The sequence below is a fragment of the Glycine soja genome, chromosome 11 (assembly GCF_004193775.1).
Source record: "Glycine soja cultivar W05 chromosome 11, ASM419377v2, whole genome shotgun sequence".
NCBI lineage: Eukaryota > Viridiplantae > Streptophyta > Magnoliopsida > Fabales > Fabaceae > Glycine > Glycine soja.
The window spans coordinates 2,846,284-2,865,111 of NC_041012.1; the positions used below are offsets into that span (position 1 = coordinate 2,846,284).

General features: G+C 31.3%; 2 protein-coding genes across 4 annotated transcripts; both read left to right on the top strand.

Annotated features, from left to right (window-relative positions):
• Positions 1-13,063: 13,063 nt before the first annotated feature.
• On the top strand, positions 13,064-14,515 carry LOC114375656 (serine/threonine-protein kinase SRK2I-like; the record flags this gene model as incomplete). Its single annotated transcript, XM_028333505.1, has 3 exons — positions 13,064-13,165; positions 13,818-13,922; positions 14,016-14,515. Coding segments are annotated over 3 exons (372 nt in total), but the record flags the coding sequence as incomplete, so codon positions are not given.
• Positions 14,516-17,361: 2,846 nt separating this feature from the next.
• LOC114375968 (synaptonemal complex protein ZEP1-like) lies at positions 17,362-18,365 on the top strand. Of its 3 annotated transcripts, none has more exons than XR_003658874.1 (5): positions 17,362-17,451; positions 17,561-17,629; positions 17,705-17,815; positions 18,108-18,184; positions 18,265-18,365. XR_003658874.1 is itself a non-coding variant. In XM_028333847.1 (5 exons), exons 1-4 carry the CDS (start codon positions 17,379-17,381, stop codon positions 18,120-18,122), a joined length of 300 nt encoding a protein of 99 aa, XP_028189648.1. In that variant the 5' UTR covers positions 17,372-17,378; the 3' UTR covers positions 18,123-18,184; positions 18,265-18,365. The 3 variants fall into 3 exon arrangements, 2 of the variants coding, with proteins under 2 accessions (XP_028189648.1, XP_028189647.1); XM_028333847.1 differs by having other exon boundaries at positions 17,372-17,451; positions 17,529-17,629; XM_028333846.1 differs by lacking the exons at positions 18,108-18,184; positions 18,265-18,365 and having other exon boundaries at positions 17,372-17,451; positions 17,529-17,629; positions 17,705-17,955.
• The last annotated feature ends 463 nt before the right edge of the window (positions 18,366-18,828 follow it).

An 18,828-nucleotide genomic window follows, 5' to 3' on the forward strand; every position in this document is an offset into this window, starting at 1 on the left:
ATATAATCAAATGAATAATAGACATTTTACCAAAAAAAAAAAAGACGTTCATAGAATAATGATCTTCTTAACTAACTAAAAATAAATACAAATCAGTAGTCATCTTTGCGTGTCAAGTGCCAGGGACCACATGGTTTTGCACACTGGTCTATAATTTCTAGTCACAAATCTTATCGCGCAGAGTAGGTGATGCATAAGATACTTGTCTAAATGGGAAATTATTGTTTGGAACAACTTAGACATTATAAGCCATTATATTAGGAATAACATCTTGGAGTAGTGGTTTGGTTTCCCGACAGAAATGGATCCAATAGTTGTATATATATTTAGATATATGCTTGCTTTTATATATCCTGAATCAATTCATGATAATAAAAAAAATTTCCATTGTTTAAAAATTAGATCTGAAAGTAATAATGTGAAGAGAATATTTACTAAGTTTCAAAACAAAGAATTTTCTTTTTCTTATGAGGTCATTGATCATGAATAATATTTCTTTTCCGTTCACTGAAATGCCAGTTAAATAATAAATTATTTATAGAAGAAAACTACAAAGTATATATTTTGTTTTCAGTCATATTTATATATAAAAAGGAAAGATCTATTTAATTCTTTTAGTGTTATTCCCTTATTTTCACTATTTATTTTCTTAAAATTTCGTAATTATAATAAATAATTAATCTTAATTATTCGATTTAAAAAAATAATGAAAATGAAAAATAATTTTAAAAGAATTACAGTAATCCAACTTCTTTAATCCAACTTCTTTAAATTTTTTTGTTTGTTTTTTTAGGAGGAAATATTTATCATTTCTACCTAAGCACATCATTTTTGTGTGGGTGAAAATGACAAATTAGAAAAAGGCAACCAAAGGAGGCAATCCAAATGAGTTTAATTAAAAGGCACACATTCAAAAAGTTAAGCACATCTCATCATATTCCGGTCCCATACCCCTAAATCCTTGAACAGTTACAACCAAACTTGTAAGGGAAAGAAAATGTCTAGCTTCGTTCATTATCAAATATCAATAATCATTACTATGGTTAATTAATAAATGATATAAGATATAACTTTACCTTTTTTTCCTTCCTTTGTCTTTGTCCATTAATGGTCACGGGCGTAGTTGGGGTTTGTGGTATCAACTATCAAGTCAAAGTTAGGGCGGTATATGTTTGGAAATTCCTAATTCCTAATTAACACGTTATCGACCAATTCCAAAAGGGATTCAAGTCGCAAATTATATAAACAATAAATGTCAATCGCAACTTAAGCTTTCATAAGTGCTTTTTTAAATTATTTTCTCCACCAAATCCAAAATGGTGACAATGGCAACAGGCTTTTTCTCAGTTGTAGTCTTGCAAATGTAGTGATCGATAGATCACACATTCACACATTTTTCAGCATATATATCATCTATGTTGGAAGTTTACCAAACGGCAATTGTTTATATTGTGTTCACGTTCCGTAGTGGATTGTGGTTTGTGGGTTTGATGTAAGCTCGATCATGCTTTATGTATCTTCCCAAGATAGCTTATATTGGGTAGGTTGTGATTTGGAGGTTAAAGGAGAGATAATACAAGCTCAATATATTATCTTGCGCTGTAATTTTATTTCTATTAGAAAAATATAATGGAGAAATAAGGATTAAATTCTAGACATACTAGTTAATCAGAGTTTTTTTTATGTCATAAATTAACTACATTTCAAAATCTTAAATTATTAAATACAAGTACATGAATAATTTATTCAGCAAAAGTACATAAATAATTTTTTGATATATCTTTCAGAATTTTTTTTATATATAACGGTATAAAATATTTTATATAATCATTTAATCATAATTTATTATGTATAATAAATTTATTAACTTTCAAAATAATTTAAATAATAATTTATAAATAAATAACGATATAAAATTATTGTATCTGATGAGTATATAGACATTAAACACTGTATCTTTAATGCGTATATTGTTTTGTGAGGTGCATTTAAAAGTTTGTAAATATATCATAGTGACTAACGCAGTTACGACAATCTAAGTATCTAACTTTTCAACAGAAAGTGAATTTCTTTTGTTGGAAGATTTTCTTGGTTAGCTCACTACCTTCGCCTTTTAATACATATTGCCAATGATACATAGGTGTGGCACTATTTAGACTTGATGTATGTATGCATGAATGCGTAACAAAAATGAAATATTAAACATTTTTAAAATGGTGGGTTTGGGGGTGGCGACTCCATTTATGGCCTTATGAGACGTTAAGTTGGGGAAGATTTTTCGATACTTGAGAAATATGAAATTTCGGGAATTATGATTTTTATTTAAAATATTAAATAAAAATACATAATGCAATTTCTTTGAAATATAAAAAAGTAGAAAGACTAGTAAAAAATGTTGAAAAAAGATATAGAATTATAATGTCCAGAAATGACTAAAATCTATCTGGTTAGTGATAAACATACTTAGAAATATTTACACACGTTTCATAATAATAAAAAATCATTTTTTATTTTAATTGAACTTTCTCAAATATATAAGTGCATGCTTTCTCAAAAAAAAAAATTATTCAGTAAGTATAAATATTAATATTAAAATTATTATCGATAAAAATTAAATATGAATCCAATTGCATATTTTTTAAAACACACATAGTAACTTGAATATTATAGTATCCTATTTTCTTAAAAAATAGCTAATTTATAAACTCTTAGTTAGTGGTGTTTATAAATTCTGTATTCATATAAAGGTTACTGCATATGTCCTACCTAGGTGGTGGAAATCAATGCACGCACCGAATCTCAATAAAAGCTTTTCTAGGATCACCATTTCCTTTGTAATCGGGTTTTGCATCCAAAATGCTTATTGAATTTCAAAGATTACGCGTCATAATTTTGAAGTTAGATGGTGCCTGAACAAATATTAAACGAGGATTAAAAAAAATAGAATCTGTAAAAGACGACACAATATCATATATGCGCTAATGCGCATGATATATTAGATGAAACTTATGAAAGTTTTCATATCAAAGTTTGATACAATATAAGGGTTTGTACAGGCCAGGAAAATGAATAATAAATGAATGAATTCGTATATAACATGCAGCAGTAAAAATCTTGAGCAAGGTTTAAAAAATAATTTGCCATATAATTTTGACTGCATTGTCAAAATAATTTTACATACTGTAAACATAATTGTGATATGTATTGCAACATAGCAGTCCCATTTATCTATAATTTCTCCTAATATCAAAGATCCCCATAAAATTGCAACTTGGACAATAATCACAATTTAAAACCATAGTTTTGATCTATGAATTTCTCTTCATAAAGCATGAATCTTGTTGAAGTGAGGGGCAAATCAAACACAGAAAAGAGACAACTTTGCTTCAGAAAATATTAGTTAACCATTTAAGTACTGAGTAGAGCGTTGCAAGAAGAGGAAAGTGCATGTACGCAACGATCGAATTACAATTACAACTAATTGAATAATTTAAAACCTTCAGAATCATGAAATCTAGCAACAAGCATAAAAATCGAGAGAATTTCAAATATGATTGAGTACTATATATATTGGGTTAACTTAACATTTCAAGACACTGCAAACCAATACAATAATTTGTCTACTTGCTCAAAGTTGAGTAAATTCCTTCGTAATGTGGGGTTGCCAAATTGTTGTTTGAATTCTAAGAATGTCCTGTGTGGACTCGGATAAGCCAGCTTTAAATGGAGCCTTCAGGTTGGAGTAATCTTAAGTTAACCATAATTCTCTATCCTTCTTACTACTTATTTTATTGTGCAATAGGGAATGGGAAGCCTTTTCCTGGCTGACCTTATCAGAGTCATTAATTAATAAATACAAACGTGCCAAATAAAACCATATTTGAGGCAAAAAGGCTAAACACGAAGGAGATAAACACGGGAAGAAAGATAAAAAGAACTTCGAGTTGGATTCAATCAGGCTATTGATTATCATTATATCTATTATGGAAAGTTATGTTTGTAAGTTTTCTAAAGGGTGCTTATTATAAAATCTTTATGAGATTTTTATATCACCGTTCACATTCTTATCAATCTATGACTAGATAGCTATTAGTATAACCGTGAGCAAGGATGGTCCAACCTATAGAGAGTGGCATTAAAATGAAATTGATTATAAAAGTTCATGGCTTTTATTGTAATTTCCATCTAGAATTTTAATCCAATTTTGTTTTTATAGAATTTCATTTCAAAATTAAAATCTGATAGTCTAGAAGGACTGAAAGAAAACCACCCCCCAATCTAATTGGGGTTGGTGAAATGGTGATCATGTGTCAACAACAGGGATGCCCTTTTGCACAACTAGCAATCTAAAAATGGCTAGAAACTTAAAGAAGAGAGTTAGGGGGAGATTTAGATCTGAAAATATTGAGATTAAAAAAGAAAAACTTGGATTCTAATTGTGCCAAAACCAAACTACGAGAATAAACATCAGTCCAGGAATCGTAAATGTACAATGATTTTGTTTTTGTTACTATATATAAAGTGAAATTTATACAGTTTGTTTTTGTCACCCATGGGAATCCCAAGTAGCATGTTAGGCACGGATGAAATTTATAATGCAGGAACAACCTTTGTTTCAGAAATAAAGCTAGTCATGTGCATTCTGCTATCCCCCTGATAATTGCAAAGACCAGGATTTCAGGTAATGCCGAATTCCTCCATTTCTAAGTTTGTCATCAGGAGGCAACTTGGGATTAGGGACCATCCAAGGAAATCTGACAACATCATCCCCATCTATTGGAATCCTCCGTTGAGGGGTTGGATTACAAAGGGGAATTCCTTGGCTACTTCTCTCTCTTTGGGGATATCTAACTCTTTGATTATAGCAATTGAAACCGCCAACAACAAAGGCTGGAATGTAATTCCTCTGTTGTTGTGAAAGCTTTTGAGAACTCGGACTTAGTGCCCTGCTTGATTAAAAATAGATGGTGTAATTGTATAGAATTGACTTCTTTTATGAGCTTTTTCTTAGGACATCTTTAGAGTGAAAAATACTTGTACAGATCTTCTTGCCAGTAAAAACTCTGTTTCTAACGGTTTCCGTTGGTGGAACTCGGTCCCTCAAATGGTAGTTTTAGAATTGAATAGGAATAGATATGATTTTACAAACTACAGTTTAGATATTGCTTAGGCTTGGTTTTGCCCCCCCTGCGTTTTTGTTCCTATCTTTTCTATTTATATGTATTTCAGGTTGGCTGTGTATGACTTATCAGTGTTGAGGGTGTCAATATAATTGAAATTTTCAACGTTACTTTGCCTCAGCTAACCTCTTTTCCCTTAAAAAAAAAATAAAAAAAGTAGCATGTTAGGCGTAGTTGGTATCAATTGTCATTTATCACCAATTGCGTAGTGACTGGAAAAGACAACATACACATGCATAAAAACGGAGCAAAAGTGTGGCAGAAAAGACAACTTGAATTCAATTAATTAGGAGCTATCAGTGGGTCGAGTGTTGGTGTGCCTCTGATTGTCTTATTGGTTTAGTCCATCGTCTATGTGAGCCGTAAATTTTGTTTTACCCTATTTGTTAATTTTTCTCTTACAGTACTTGAGTACTTTTTCTGCTTAACACACACACAAAAAAAAAAAAAACATAATTAGATCTGAAATAGTGAAGGATATCGTTATGTTAAATAATATTTAAGATAATTCTGATTAATATTAAAAATATATGAAAATTAGACTCCTTACCAAACGAATCACGCCAGTGGTTTTAGTAAAACTATTTGAAATTGGAACCAAGTAAGGTTTAGTATACATAAGAGATAGGGCATAAGCAATAGCAATTCAAAAAAGAAAGAAAGAAAATTCGAACGATAACCCTTTCCTTAATCCTTATCCATCCAACACCGACAAAAAACCTAAAAGTGAGAAGGGAGTGCTTTAATTTCATAGAGAAATTCTTGGACTTTTCACATGCAGGTTCCTAAGGCTAGAAAATCAGTACTTGAGAGAAAAGAAAAGGACACTAATATTTTCATGTTACGTGTTGGAGCCTGGAAGGAAGTTGGAGATACCAGCCATTAAGTTATTGTTTGTTTGCGAAATGGGTTTATTCTAACAAGAAAAGCAGTAAAAACCACGAGAGAAAGGCCTCTTTCTTTGGTGCGTTGTGATTTGCATGTGTGACTGACGCGTCAACGCTATTTAATGAAATAAGAGACAAGTTGGAATACTGTATAAGGAAAAGAAAAAATAGTAATAGTCTTTAAAAATAATAATAATAATAATAGTTTTACTTCACCTTTCTATATTTTTAAGTCATCTTACAATACATTTTCAATAATACTTTTTATTTCTTATTGTATCGTTTATCTTTTTTTTCTTTTTAAATTAAATTTGTTATGAGAATATAAAACAAGAAGAAAATTTTATCTATATTATATGCAACAAGATTATGTAATACTCTCTTTTTTTCTTCTAATTATGAGTTAAATAGAGAGAGTCTTGAATTATCATCTAACTTATCTGCAAGGCACAATAAGTTTAATTTTCTAAAACCAGAATTATAAATTTAAAAAAAAAACTTATAAGTTAGGAGATTAATTTGAAGCTCAAATTCGTACGCACTTCTGATATACTCCATGGATATGTTGTTTGATCAATATACCATCATCAAAATGTTTAGTGCCTAAAAAAATAACACCTAATTTAATCAAAGAAACCAAGGTTTGGCACGGATGCTTATATTGTTTTCAAACCTAAGAATAAAAGTTAAATAACTTAATTTGGAAAGTGACAATTCTCTTTAACTCTTTCTATCTTATCCTCCTCCCTCCCAAACCCTTTTCATCACTCCATGCGGAAGAACTAAAAACATAATGTATCGTTGAAATGACAAGATATGATATTCGTCTGGTATTTGAGCTTTGAAGGGCAATAGCAGCTTCCCTTGTTTGCATCCAAAGTCAGTATAATGCCAATTAACACCACAGTCATTCCAAAGAATGCCAACCCATGGCATGGCATGGCCTTTTTTATTGATTCCTTCCTTACCAATTATCAATCTTCCCCTAGCAGCACCTCTCTCTACTGGTCCCCATATAAGCCAATGATCACGATAGAAAACCTTTTAAGAGAGAGAATAATCTAACTATTATTTCGTCACTAATTAGGGTCATTTTTTTTATTTTTTTTGCTTCTAAGTGAGGACACAAAATCTTTATAATTCAAAGCAAAATAAAGGGTCGTGGGTGGGTCGTGCCTTGGGCTCTCTCACTAGTGGTTAGAGTGAAAAAGGTACCTTAGCTTTGCTTTGCTTGCTAGCTAGCTACAACCAAACCCATCACAATTTACAACATGGAACTCTCTAGTGTCTTTTAATGAAATAAATGGTTGGCTTGGCATCATAGTCGTGGTGCTAATAAGTAACAATCCTTAGCAGTACAAGTCGCTTTCTCTTGTACGTGTTCGCCCCTGAATTATTTTCCAACTTTCTACGTGTGACATAATTTGTTTGTTCACTAGAAACATTGAAAAGTGGCCGGAGAAAATCAAATTTAGATGGCGATCTTGCTCGTCGTTCCCGATATGCTTATCTGTTTGCATTTATATATGAAACTTTAACTCCATTTATTAATTTGAAACTAGCAAAGTTTGACTACTCATAGAATAAACCACTGTATATGCTATCAAACATTGTGTTTGTATAACTAATAGTACGAGGTATCAGAATTTTTTTCATTTTAAGTAAAACTAAAAAGGTAAAATAGTAAGAAAAAATTGAAATAATAAGACTAATCCAAATACACATTAATTTAGTTTTGATTTATGAGAAAATTGATGTAAATTAACATTCACTAAAGATCTAACGAGTATAGCTGAGCAGATAACACACTTAATTTATAAGAAAAAATCTTGTTTAATCTCGTCAAATAAAAAATAACATGTACTTATATGAGTAACTATAAAAAGAGTAAAATCATATTTGCACTAGTAAAAAAAACTACACTCTCATGTAATTACTTACTTTGTTCTTAATTATAAGATTTTTTTTCAACTAATTTGTGTCCCTTAAAAAAATAATTAATTTAATTAATCGTATTAAATATATTAATTATTTATATTATCATTCTAAAATTATTATTTTTTATTTTTCTATCAATTTAATTAGTTCTCATTAATATTTGAAGAAAGAATAATTAAATATAAATATGTATGAAAAAATAATTAATTCTTCTAAAAATTAAAAAAAGAATCGTATAAAACAGACAAATAAATTTATGAAAAGTTGTAACTATATAGGAAGGCAGTATAAGTTTTCATCTTTGTTAATTTTTAATAATAATCATCCTTCTCTCAAAAAAAAAAATAATAATCATCCTAAAACTCGGGAAAGGATCCTCTAGAGTATTAGTGAGTCAGTGACATTACCATTGCATGATATCCTAATTTTTCATTAAATTTCATCAATATTAATATAAAATGAAAGTTTTAAAATTAAACGATAAGATTATAAATGAACTAATCACATGTTGATATATATTTTAAACTAGAAGAAGTATTTGAAGAATGAAAAAGGAAAATAAGAGAATTGAAGGATCTAAATAAAAGCTGTGGCAATAATGAATGAATGTGAGGCAAGTAGGGTTGGATTCGATCGCAAAGGCAGAGAAACCCAGTACTGCCTCCTTCCCCACTCGATCTCTCATAAGTCGTTTTTGATTTGCCTTCTTCCTCTACCCATCTCTCTGCACACTGTCTGCGAGACTGCCACTATCAACATAAAAACCGGGAAGCCACAATACTTCTTGTGATTGCCATTATCACCATCAGAAACGGAAGGCAGTGCATGTACTAACGTACTACAGTATTAGCACATTGCCTCTTAAATTATAACATCACCGACGATACCCATTCTATACACTTACAATTTCATAAATAATTCGCTGACTATTTTTGAACCCTTTTTGAGGTGGACCAGTGGACAAGAGTCCTCATGCATTCGTTTGAGTCCATTCAGTATAATTTAATCGTGGAGTAGTATATGACACGCATGAATTGGAAAGTTATATTTATCACTCCCTCTCATTTTATTTGTCAATTTTAAAACATTTTTTCCTTATAAATGAGAGAAAAACTAATTCATATGAAAGATAAAAGAGATATTAGGAAGTTACAAAATATTTTTTTGTGAAATCTAAAATTTTAATTGTATTTCTTAATTTCTAATCAAATTTTAAGGAGTGTTTGGTTGGAGACTTTATCAAGCTAGTTTTTAAGAAATCTGAGTCTGAGAATGTTAAGTTTCTATGTTTAATAAGATAGTTTTGAACTTATCCCCAAAAATTTCTCGTGAGAGGGGGTGGATATCCGAGATTTCCATGTAAGAGTAAATGAATGATTCTTGACCTTCCTACATAATCTTCCAACTAATACTTTTACTTATTTTAGTTAAAACCCATTTGATTATTAAGACACGATAAAATAATATGATAAAATATAAGATAGTATAAAAGCATAATAAGTTATTATACTATCAAATATTTTATACATACGAGTAGTATCCAAGTATTATATATGCTATACTACTTAATGTTCAAAGTAAATCAAATAATATTAATATACCACACAATATTAAGATAAGACAACATTTCCTATTTTTACCAAAATTAATGCATAATACGAAAAACTTTAAAATTGAAAAAAAAATTGATTAACAATATAGGTCCGTTTTTTATTAAAATGTTAATGGGGATTCGAACCATAACTTTTCTTTTGTCCTCCTCACTTAATTTGATCCTTAAACTTCTCTTTTTAATCATAAAATTAATTTGATTACTCCTAACAAAACTCCATTGTTGTGTGTTGGACATCAAGTTCAACCTCTTGATTAAGTCCTTTAAGTTTAAATATATATCGATAAAAAAAGATATTAAATGTATTTGGATACATGTTTAATACACACGTACAATAGTGAAATCACGTTCAATACATGCATGCATTTAGTATTTATGCATAAGTATTAATTTATAACTTCTGTGAAACGCACATCAAGTTTAGCTGATTACTCATAACAAAATCAAATACTAACATTTTTACCATCTTTTTCCTATCTTCTTTCGACATCAACCTCTTTATTTATATAATAAATATATAATTTCACATAGGAAAACTTTGGATAGTGAAAAAGGGAAAGAAAGAGAATTATGGAATCAGCACAATAGCTTAATACACTACTAGAAAAATGGCTTTTTAAGACACGCGATTTACGACGGTTATTTGAGGAACCGCTTTAGAAAGTGGTGCGGTGGCATTTTTGTAATTATTGTGTAACAAATTTCATTTTACGACGCACTTTCTAAGGCGGTTATTGAAAACCGCCTTAGAATGTTATGTTTTATAAAATTTAAGCCGGTTTTTAGAAAAAAACCGTCGTAGTTGTAAAAACAAATAAGGGAAATTGCCTCACGGGTGTGCACGTTTCTGCTAGCTTTCGAGATTGCGCTGCTTTGAACCCTAGACCTTTGTGCTTGCTCCTTCGTTTTCTGCTTTGAATCCTAGACCTTTGTGTTTGAACCCTATTGATTTTCGCTTTCTGCTTGCATGAACCCTACTGATTTTCGGTTTCTGCTTGCTCCTTCTTCCATTGAAGCTCCTTCACCAAAACTGGCAAATCGGATGCAACCCTAATTGAATCCAAGCAAGCAGGGAAGGGGAGTATTATTATTTGATACGAAATACAAAGCTCTTCAAAACCCAAACAACAACCGTACTGCACAACTCCACCACTGTGCAATGTAAGCCTCCAAGCTTCTCTCTTTCTTTCGTTTCTCATCTGCTAGATCTATTCTTTTTCTTCCATTATATATGTCCTCACTTTTCAAATCTAGGGTTTCCAAATTTCGCAGCAATTTTTTTAATTTTTTTATTTAGGCCTTTCTTTTTTTAACCGATTGCGATAATTGACTGTTTAGCGCACGCTTGATTGCCACAGATTTTGTGTGGATCGAAACGTCATTTGGGGGTTCTCTTTGAATTTGATTGAAAAGTTAAATTTTTTTATAGATATTCTGCGAATTCAAGTTGGGGGTTTGTTGATTTCAAGCATTTTAGGTGTGACCCCTTTGGAGATTGGGATCATATCCAATGCTAGAATTTTCTTAGGGGTGTTTGTTAGCTGTTTTCCACTAACTGATGTTGTTTGTTGCTACCTAGTTAGTGATAAATCGATGTTTGTGTTGAAAATGATTGCTTGTGTTTTGATTTACTTTATGATATGTTTTTGTGTGTGTGATAAATTCCTTAGAAAATGATGCTTTGAATGAGTTTTTTGATGGTCGGGTGCTCGATTTAATAAACATAATCTCTTAGGACCCAGACAAATATGTCTGACTTGACCCCTTCTCATTTTTAAGTTTTCTTTTATCAGTTTCATATATCTGGTTCCCTTCACTTGGTTGCGAAAGCTTTGAGTTTTTTTCTTTTCCTTTGTATTCATGGTTTTGCTAGTGCCTATTTAAATTTGCCACATTAATAATTAAGGTGTCTCTAATTAGCTTGTCTGCATATGAAAAGTTTGGCATCTATTGGAATTTGGTTGGTTTAATTTTGGTACTTCAATGTAATTGTGGTGTCACCATCAATAGCTTCCGCCGACTGCTGTGTTCTTCTGCTTGTGTTATTTTACTTTTCTTTTTTATGGCATTCTCTCCTATTTATTGCATTTCATTTGTTTGGAAAACAAATTTTTACATCTTTCTATGTTCGCATGTCATCCATTCACCATTCAAAATAACTAAACACTTAAAAATTCCAAGTATTGTTACCAGAACCTAATCACTTTGAGAGAAACACCCCAAATATATGAGAAATGAACTTTGACATATTTTAGGGTCCATGAAACTATTGAATATGTTTTTTCATATAGAATGTTCCATTATAAAATTCCCCTGTCTTCTTGATGGGCTAAAATGAAGTTTCTTTGTCCATGATTAAATGAGAGACTTTGACATCTCTGCCACTTATTGTGCTTGCTTCTAGTTCTCACACAGTTGTGATTTATTTTCAAACCAAGTAGAGAGAATGATCAAGAAGCATCAAACTACAGAGAATAATTCTTTTGTTTGTCTTACGTCTTGTTTTGCCTGATATAATTTATAATTATTGAGTCATGACTAGTTTGAAAAGTTCAGTTCTAACATGTTGATAATATAAATAGACTAATTTCTTCAAAAAAATGGTGATATTTTGGCAACTTTTTATTTTAAACCTCAAACTAACAACTCTTATTTTATTTTTTATTTTTTTTCTATCATATCAAGTTACATATAATCTATTATATAAATATTTTTGTTTCTTATTTCTTTATCTCTCTCAAATTATCAATTGGTCTTGGGTGTCAAAAGAATTTTTTCAAAAACAAAAGATTGAACTAAAACATCAATTTAATTCTTAAGATTCTTATTAATAATTAAACATTTTATTGTTTGATAATATGAATAAATAAATTTTGTCACAAGCTCTCAAAACTGTGAAGTAATTTAATTCATAAAATTGATATATTTGGGTTAGTGTCATGTTATAAGTATTAAGTATCTTTTAATTTTAATGTTATAAGTACGAAGTATCTTTTAATTTTAATTATGACTAAATTTTATTAACAATTTGAGTGACTATTTTTAGTGAAGATTTTCTTCCTAATTATTTTTTTTATTTAGAAGGCTTACCTAAATTGATCTATCCAATTAATTTGATTTCTAATAATTATAAAAAATAATCAAACAATTTAAAAGTCTGAATTTGATTACTATGAATTAGTTTGATCCCTAAAATTAAAGATTAAATTAACTAATACTTATTTTACCAAACTTGACAAAAGCAAGCAAGCTAGTCTACCTCGGCCTAGAATACAGACTAACCCAAAGATTCCTCAGAGAACAAAAATGAACTAAAGTCCACAGAAGGATCTAGTGCATATCTCAGTACTTAGGGAGTAAACTCATAACATCACTAGATAGATGAATTGTTTGTAGTTGTATTTGTTTGAGTTTTTTTTTTCTCACAAATCTGTTTGATGGTGTGATTCGCCCAGTCTTCAGTGCTTCATTCACAACCAAAGTCAACTGTGGGAACTCCTGCATATATTGCTCCAGAAGTATTGTTGAAACAAGAGTATGATGGCAAGGTAGAGTGGTTATTGTTTAGTTTCATGGTATTGTTCTTTTTCTGTAGATTTATTACTGTTACTCTTAAATGAACAATTTTGTTGTTAACTTGTCATCATTTATGAGCTTGCAAATTTGTTGACTTTTCGTGATATGAGGATCTAAAGTAATAATATTGTCTAGTTTTTCACCCAGTCCAATGGTCATTAATTTGGTCTGCACTCCAAACAAAGGTCATTGTATTTTTTTGGTTTTCATCTCCACCTAATTTAGGTCTTTCTCGAACTAGGTGAGAATCTTTACTTAGCAAGAAAACACAGACAGTTCAAAATTATAGCCATGTCCGTGTTGTACCTGTGTCCATGTTCGACACATCTCGTACACTAGCTGAGAATCTTTACTTAGCAAGAAAACAGACAGTTCAAAATTGTAGCCATGTCGGTGTTGTACCTGCGTCCATGTTTGACATATCTCATACACTAAAATTACTTGTCGTCTCCGTGCATTTTGCAAAAAAGAAAAAAAATCAATGTAAAATTTTTTATATATCACAAGAACAGAATAACTTGATAAATTATAACCTTTTTATTATGTCTACAATTTAATTTTCTATATTTTTTCATAAGTGTCTAATGAGTTGCTTCTGTTATGTTTTCTTGCATTTAATATTAGCTTGCAGATGTCTGGTCATGTGGAGTAACGTTATATGTGATGCTAGTGGGAGCATATCCTTTTGAAGATCCTAATGAACCAAAGGACTTTCGCAAGACAATTCAGGTACATCAGATATTAAGATATGTGCTCATTTTTTTCTTGAGTAGTGTCTGATTGCTTGAGTATAACTTGTGGTTGCTGCTTGCTTCTTTCCAGAGAGTTCTTAGTGTCCAGTATTCCATTCCGGGCGGTGTTCAAATATCTCCAGAGTGTGGCCACCTTATCTCAAGGATCTTTGTTTTTGACCCAGCAGAGGTAATTTCTATTTCAAATAGCTGGCCTCCTACTGCAATATATAAATTTGACAATACACAACCCTGAATCCTCGAGTAATTTTGTTCTTTAGATTCAGTTTTAATTTATGTATACTACCACTTGAATGACTTGATTGTGTTAATTAAATAAAGTTTGTGCAATTATATGTGAGATCAAACAGTATCGCTCATGTCATATTAAGTGGATTTTTAGCATTTGAATGTTTTTGACATAATTGTCAGGCATTTTCCTTCTCCAAGGAACATTTATTCAATTTACATTTGGCTTAAATATATTTTTGATCCCTAAAAAAATCCAACTTTTGCGTTTGTTCCCTTATAAATATTTGTTTTACATTGAGTTCCCAATAAAATAACAATTTCATTTTTGGTCCTTGGTAATCCCTAATAAATTAATGAATACTGCCCTTCAATAATGTGATTGTGCGGTTTCTCTAACCCTTGTCAAAAAAATATCACAGCACTTGACAGAAGCAAGCGTCAAGAGAACTGTGAAAAGAAAAAGGAAAGTTTGGACTAAATTTTGCAAAGAAAAATAAAATATATTCGTACTTGCCAAAGCTGTTGTTCTGTCTAGTGTCATGTAAATTGAAAGAGACCACAAAAAGAGCTATAAGTTGGTATATTGTGTGTCTTGTCTTCGGCCTCCTTAAAGAAAACATGACCATGAGTTGTGACTTGTGAGTTCATTCATATAATAATAAGAGATGTTAGAGGGGTATTGATACAAACAAGAATCTGGTGCATTTAGATTTGGACCACACTGACTTTGGTCCAAGTAAGAGGGCAGGGTGTGGGCCCAGGTCAAATTTCATTTTCACTTGGTGCTTTGGGCCCATGGGCCCATGGGCCCTGGGCCCGGCCCTCTTCAGCCTCATCACGTGTGGTTGCTGTCCGCTAAAGGGGTGTCAGCAGGGTGAGGGGATACATTACATACTTTTCCTCTTCACCTAACTCCATCCATTGTCTGAATGTTTGGTTTCACCATAGATATTTCAAACGACAAAACTTAGATACTATACTATTATAGCTGTTTTTGGTGTTCTCACGCGGATTTGAACATAAAGAAAAGAACATACACGGTGTTGTATGGTCCTTTGAATTCAAATAAAAATGTCAATGTGTTATTTAAACATAAGTTATGTCACTTCAAAAATATTTTAAGTAAAAGAAAAACCTATGAAATTTAAATATAAGTTACATCACTTTAAAATTAATTATGTCAAACATTTATCTAAACATAATATTTAATTTTGAGGGCATAAAAATAAAACGTACTCACTGAGAGAAAAAATGGCCTCATGGAAGGAGCCGAGAGATTTCAAGGAAAGAAAAATGAATATACAATCATGGTAGACTGTCAGTTTGAAAATAAAAAATTATTAGGTGCATATGATACCAGAACAAGTCCAATAATATTTGTAGGCTGCTCATAATAGACAGGAACTCTGCTATGCCCTTTCTCCAATATTGGATTCATCAAATCCCTGCTTAATAATAAGCATTCAGTTGGATGACAAAATGCTGTATAAGATACAAAATGCTCATAATAGACAGGAACTCTGCTTTGTATAAAATGTTTTATGTTTATGTTGTTTATGGCTATTTTTAATTTTGGATTTCATAAAGACAGTCCTTCCTCTTGGAGAAGATCCACCAGCAATTACTTCTCTATGCTTTAATCACAATGGAAAGATTTTGGCAGCTTCTGCCGTTGATGGAATGATTCACATGTTTGGTATCCTTAATTTTGTTCATTTGATTGTTTCCTTGGTTTGATATACTTAGTGATTAATATGTGAAGTAAAATATAATGTAATTTTGTTGCTGTTAAACATATTTCCAATATAATTTGATTTGATTGTCATATTTCCATATTTCTATTGTTATTTGATTTCTTTCTAATTTCTCTTAATTCTTTAGTTTCTAATTATTTATCAATAATATCCATCACACTTAAATCCCCACAATTTCAACAATTGGTTGCATTTATTAAGTTATATCTTCCCTTGCTGGAGTTGCCAATTTGCTGGGATTTCTTGTTCAGTGAAATAAAATGGTGCATTTCTTTTAAAGATAAATGTATTTAGAATGTTCTAGCAGTGGCCACATGATTTGACAATCATGTCATCCTTAACTAGTCGAAGACATGTCTGCTGGTCTACAAATCACTGGCTGGCCTGCACATGATTCTTCCATCAGTTCAATTCTGTTTGGACCAGATGAGACTAGCATTTTTAGCCTGGGCTCTGATGGGAAGGCAAGTATTATAAATTTAATGTTATTCCAGCTTGTGAAATGGGTTGTACATTTATATTAATTTATTCTTTGTTGTCAGATTTTTGAGTGGAGTTTGCAAAATCAAGGTCAAATCCTGTGGTCGAGAGACTCTAGTAGGTATATTTCTAGTTTGACACCTTACACTTAGATGTACACTGTTTCTTTTTTCTTTTGTGCGGCTCAAAATAGTTTTTATTAGCCAAATGCAGGAAAATTTGATGCATGAAATAGAGGATTGTCATATCAGACTCAAGAAGTAAACAGACTTCATTATTTATGAATAAATTATAGAAATAATCTGGTTTTTTTAGGCAGTAAACGGAGCTTTATCTGTTGTTTGAGCAGTTCTGTGACCACTTCCATGCAACATCAAGGAATTCAATGTATATGAATTTCATATCTTCTCATTCGAATAATATCCACGCACTGGAACAGCTCCGGAGCATTAAAGATAAGGCAAGCAGCTCTGCACAGGTAGTGTTGTTGGTTGTATCCTTCTAATCACTTGCCTCCTCTGTCCCTCCCTTCCTAGATAAAAGAAAAAACAAAAGACAATGTACGTGATGTGCTAATGTGTTCTGTGTATAAATTTTGTTTGTAGTTTTGCAGTTTGTGAAGAATATTTTTGAATCAAGATTCATTGTACGTACACATTACTTTTGAATCAAGAATATTTTGATAGAAAAGCTTTATACTCTATGATCACATCCCAGTGGCAAAAATATTTGCTTAGTAATATTCTAATTGATTAAAAAAAAGTTATAGGTTGTATACTTGTAATTGCATTTAATTCCAACCAAGACACGAGGACCAATCAAGTCATGGCTTGAGGAGTTATTTTTGTTACAGGATAGGGGAGGTTATTTTCAGCTATTGCATTTATATCTATTGTAATAGAAAAAAATTACAGAACTTATGGATGACATTCGTGAGAATGTCTCTGTGTTGACACTGCTTGCTGGATATGATTGTAAATTCATTTGCTCATATGATATCAACTAAGCCTGTTGATCGATATACAAGACCAGAATTTACAGGTAAGGAAATTGATCATTTCTATTAAAAAATTGTATATCAGTAAGAAATTTCTTTATTGGTATTTTTTATTTGATAGAGAATGGGCCGTTGGCAATTGATTCTAAACAGGCTATTAATCATATTAAGAGGAAGTATGAGTTGGAGAATATGGAAATTGTGAACAAGGAAAAAGAAAAGGTTCGATATGATTTCCTGGTATTTGTAGAATGTAATTTCCATCAACATGTTTCTAATTAATTTGAACCTTTATAGGCTGACAAAGCCATTGCAGAAATTGAGGCAAAGTGTGGCCAAAAAATTGAAGAATGCAAAGAAGAACAAAGGCAGCAGTTGATGCGCATTGAAGATGAACACACGTTGCTCGTAAGCATAGAAAAAGTCTTGAATTTGAAATTATTGGCTGCTTAGAAATATTCTATCATTGCATTCTATTACATGGGATCATAAGTGTTCTGATTTGTCTTTAGTTATATTTTTAATTACTTAATGTTCTAATTAATTGAAAAAACCATTTTTTTAAATAAAGTTACTATCTGATTAGTATTTGTTAGAGATGCAATATAAAGTCATTCATGTATCGTTACCTAGCAGCTTGAGCTTTTTGGATAGTTTGTTAATGACATGGTACGAAATTCTCTATGACTATGTGGTCTAGAGATCAAAGCATTGAGGTGTGAACTTGAAGATGAGTGTCAGAAGCTGGAAGAGGAGTTGCATCTTCAAAAATCCAAAGTATGGAATACCCTGATATGATAAATTAATTTCTTGTCATAATTTTTATTATTATATTTATTCTTTGGAATATATTGCAGGAAGACAGGCAAAGGGCTTTGTTGCAGTTGCAGTTGAAAGTGATGAGTGACAAGCCCAAAGAGGACCAAGAAGTGAATTCAAAACAGGTTTACTTGTGTTTCAATCTATTTGTTTGTGTCTGTCTTCAAATGGATGCCATATTTGCTAATTTTCATGTTGGGATACCTTTGGTAGTTTGGTTTGATAGGATATTCCATTATTTCAGAGCTTCCTAATTTTGTCTGGTGATGGTGTGTTTTTACAAATGCTAAAATTAAGATAGACTCCATGCTATTACTTACTAGTAACTGTTTCCTGGAATTCTATAATTTGTTGTCTCAGACTCTCAGTCATAGCCTCTGCCAGGGAATAAATACCTTGAATTCAAAAAATCAGACACTGCATTCAAAGGCGGTTATTACATAATAACCGTCTTTGAATGTTACATCTGGTCGACATTCAAAGACGGTTATTATGTAATAACCGCCTTTGAATGTTACATCTCCTCGAGATTCAAAGACGGTTATTACATAATAACCGTCTTTGAATGTCGACCAGACGTAACATTCAAAGACGGTTATTAC

Coding starts and splice junctions, on each gene's coding strand:
- LOC114375968 (XM_028333846.1), top strand. CDS start 17,379: ATGATTGTAAATTCATTTGCTCATATGATATCAACTAAGCCTGTTGAT. Junction 17,452..17,528: donor TACAAGACCAGAATTTACAG/GTAAGGAAATTG, acceptor TTTATTTGATAG/AGAATGGGCCGTTGGCAATT. Junction 17,630..17,704: donor TGAACAAGGAAAAAGAAAAG/GTTCGATATGAT, acceptor GAACCTTTATAG/GCTGACAAAGCCATTGCAGA.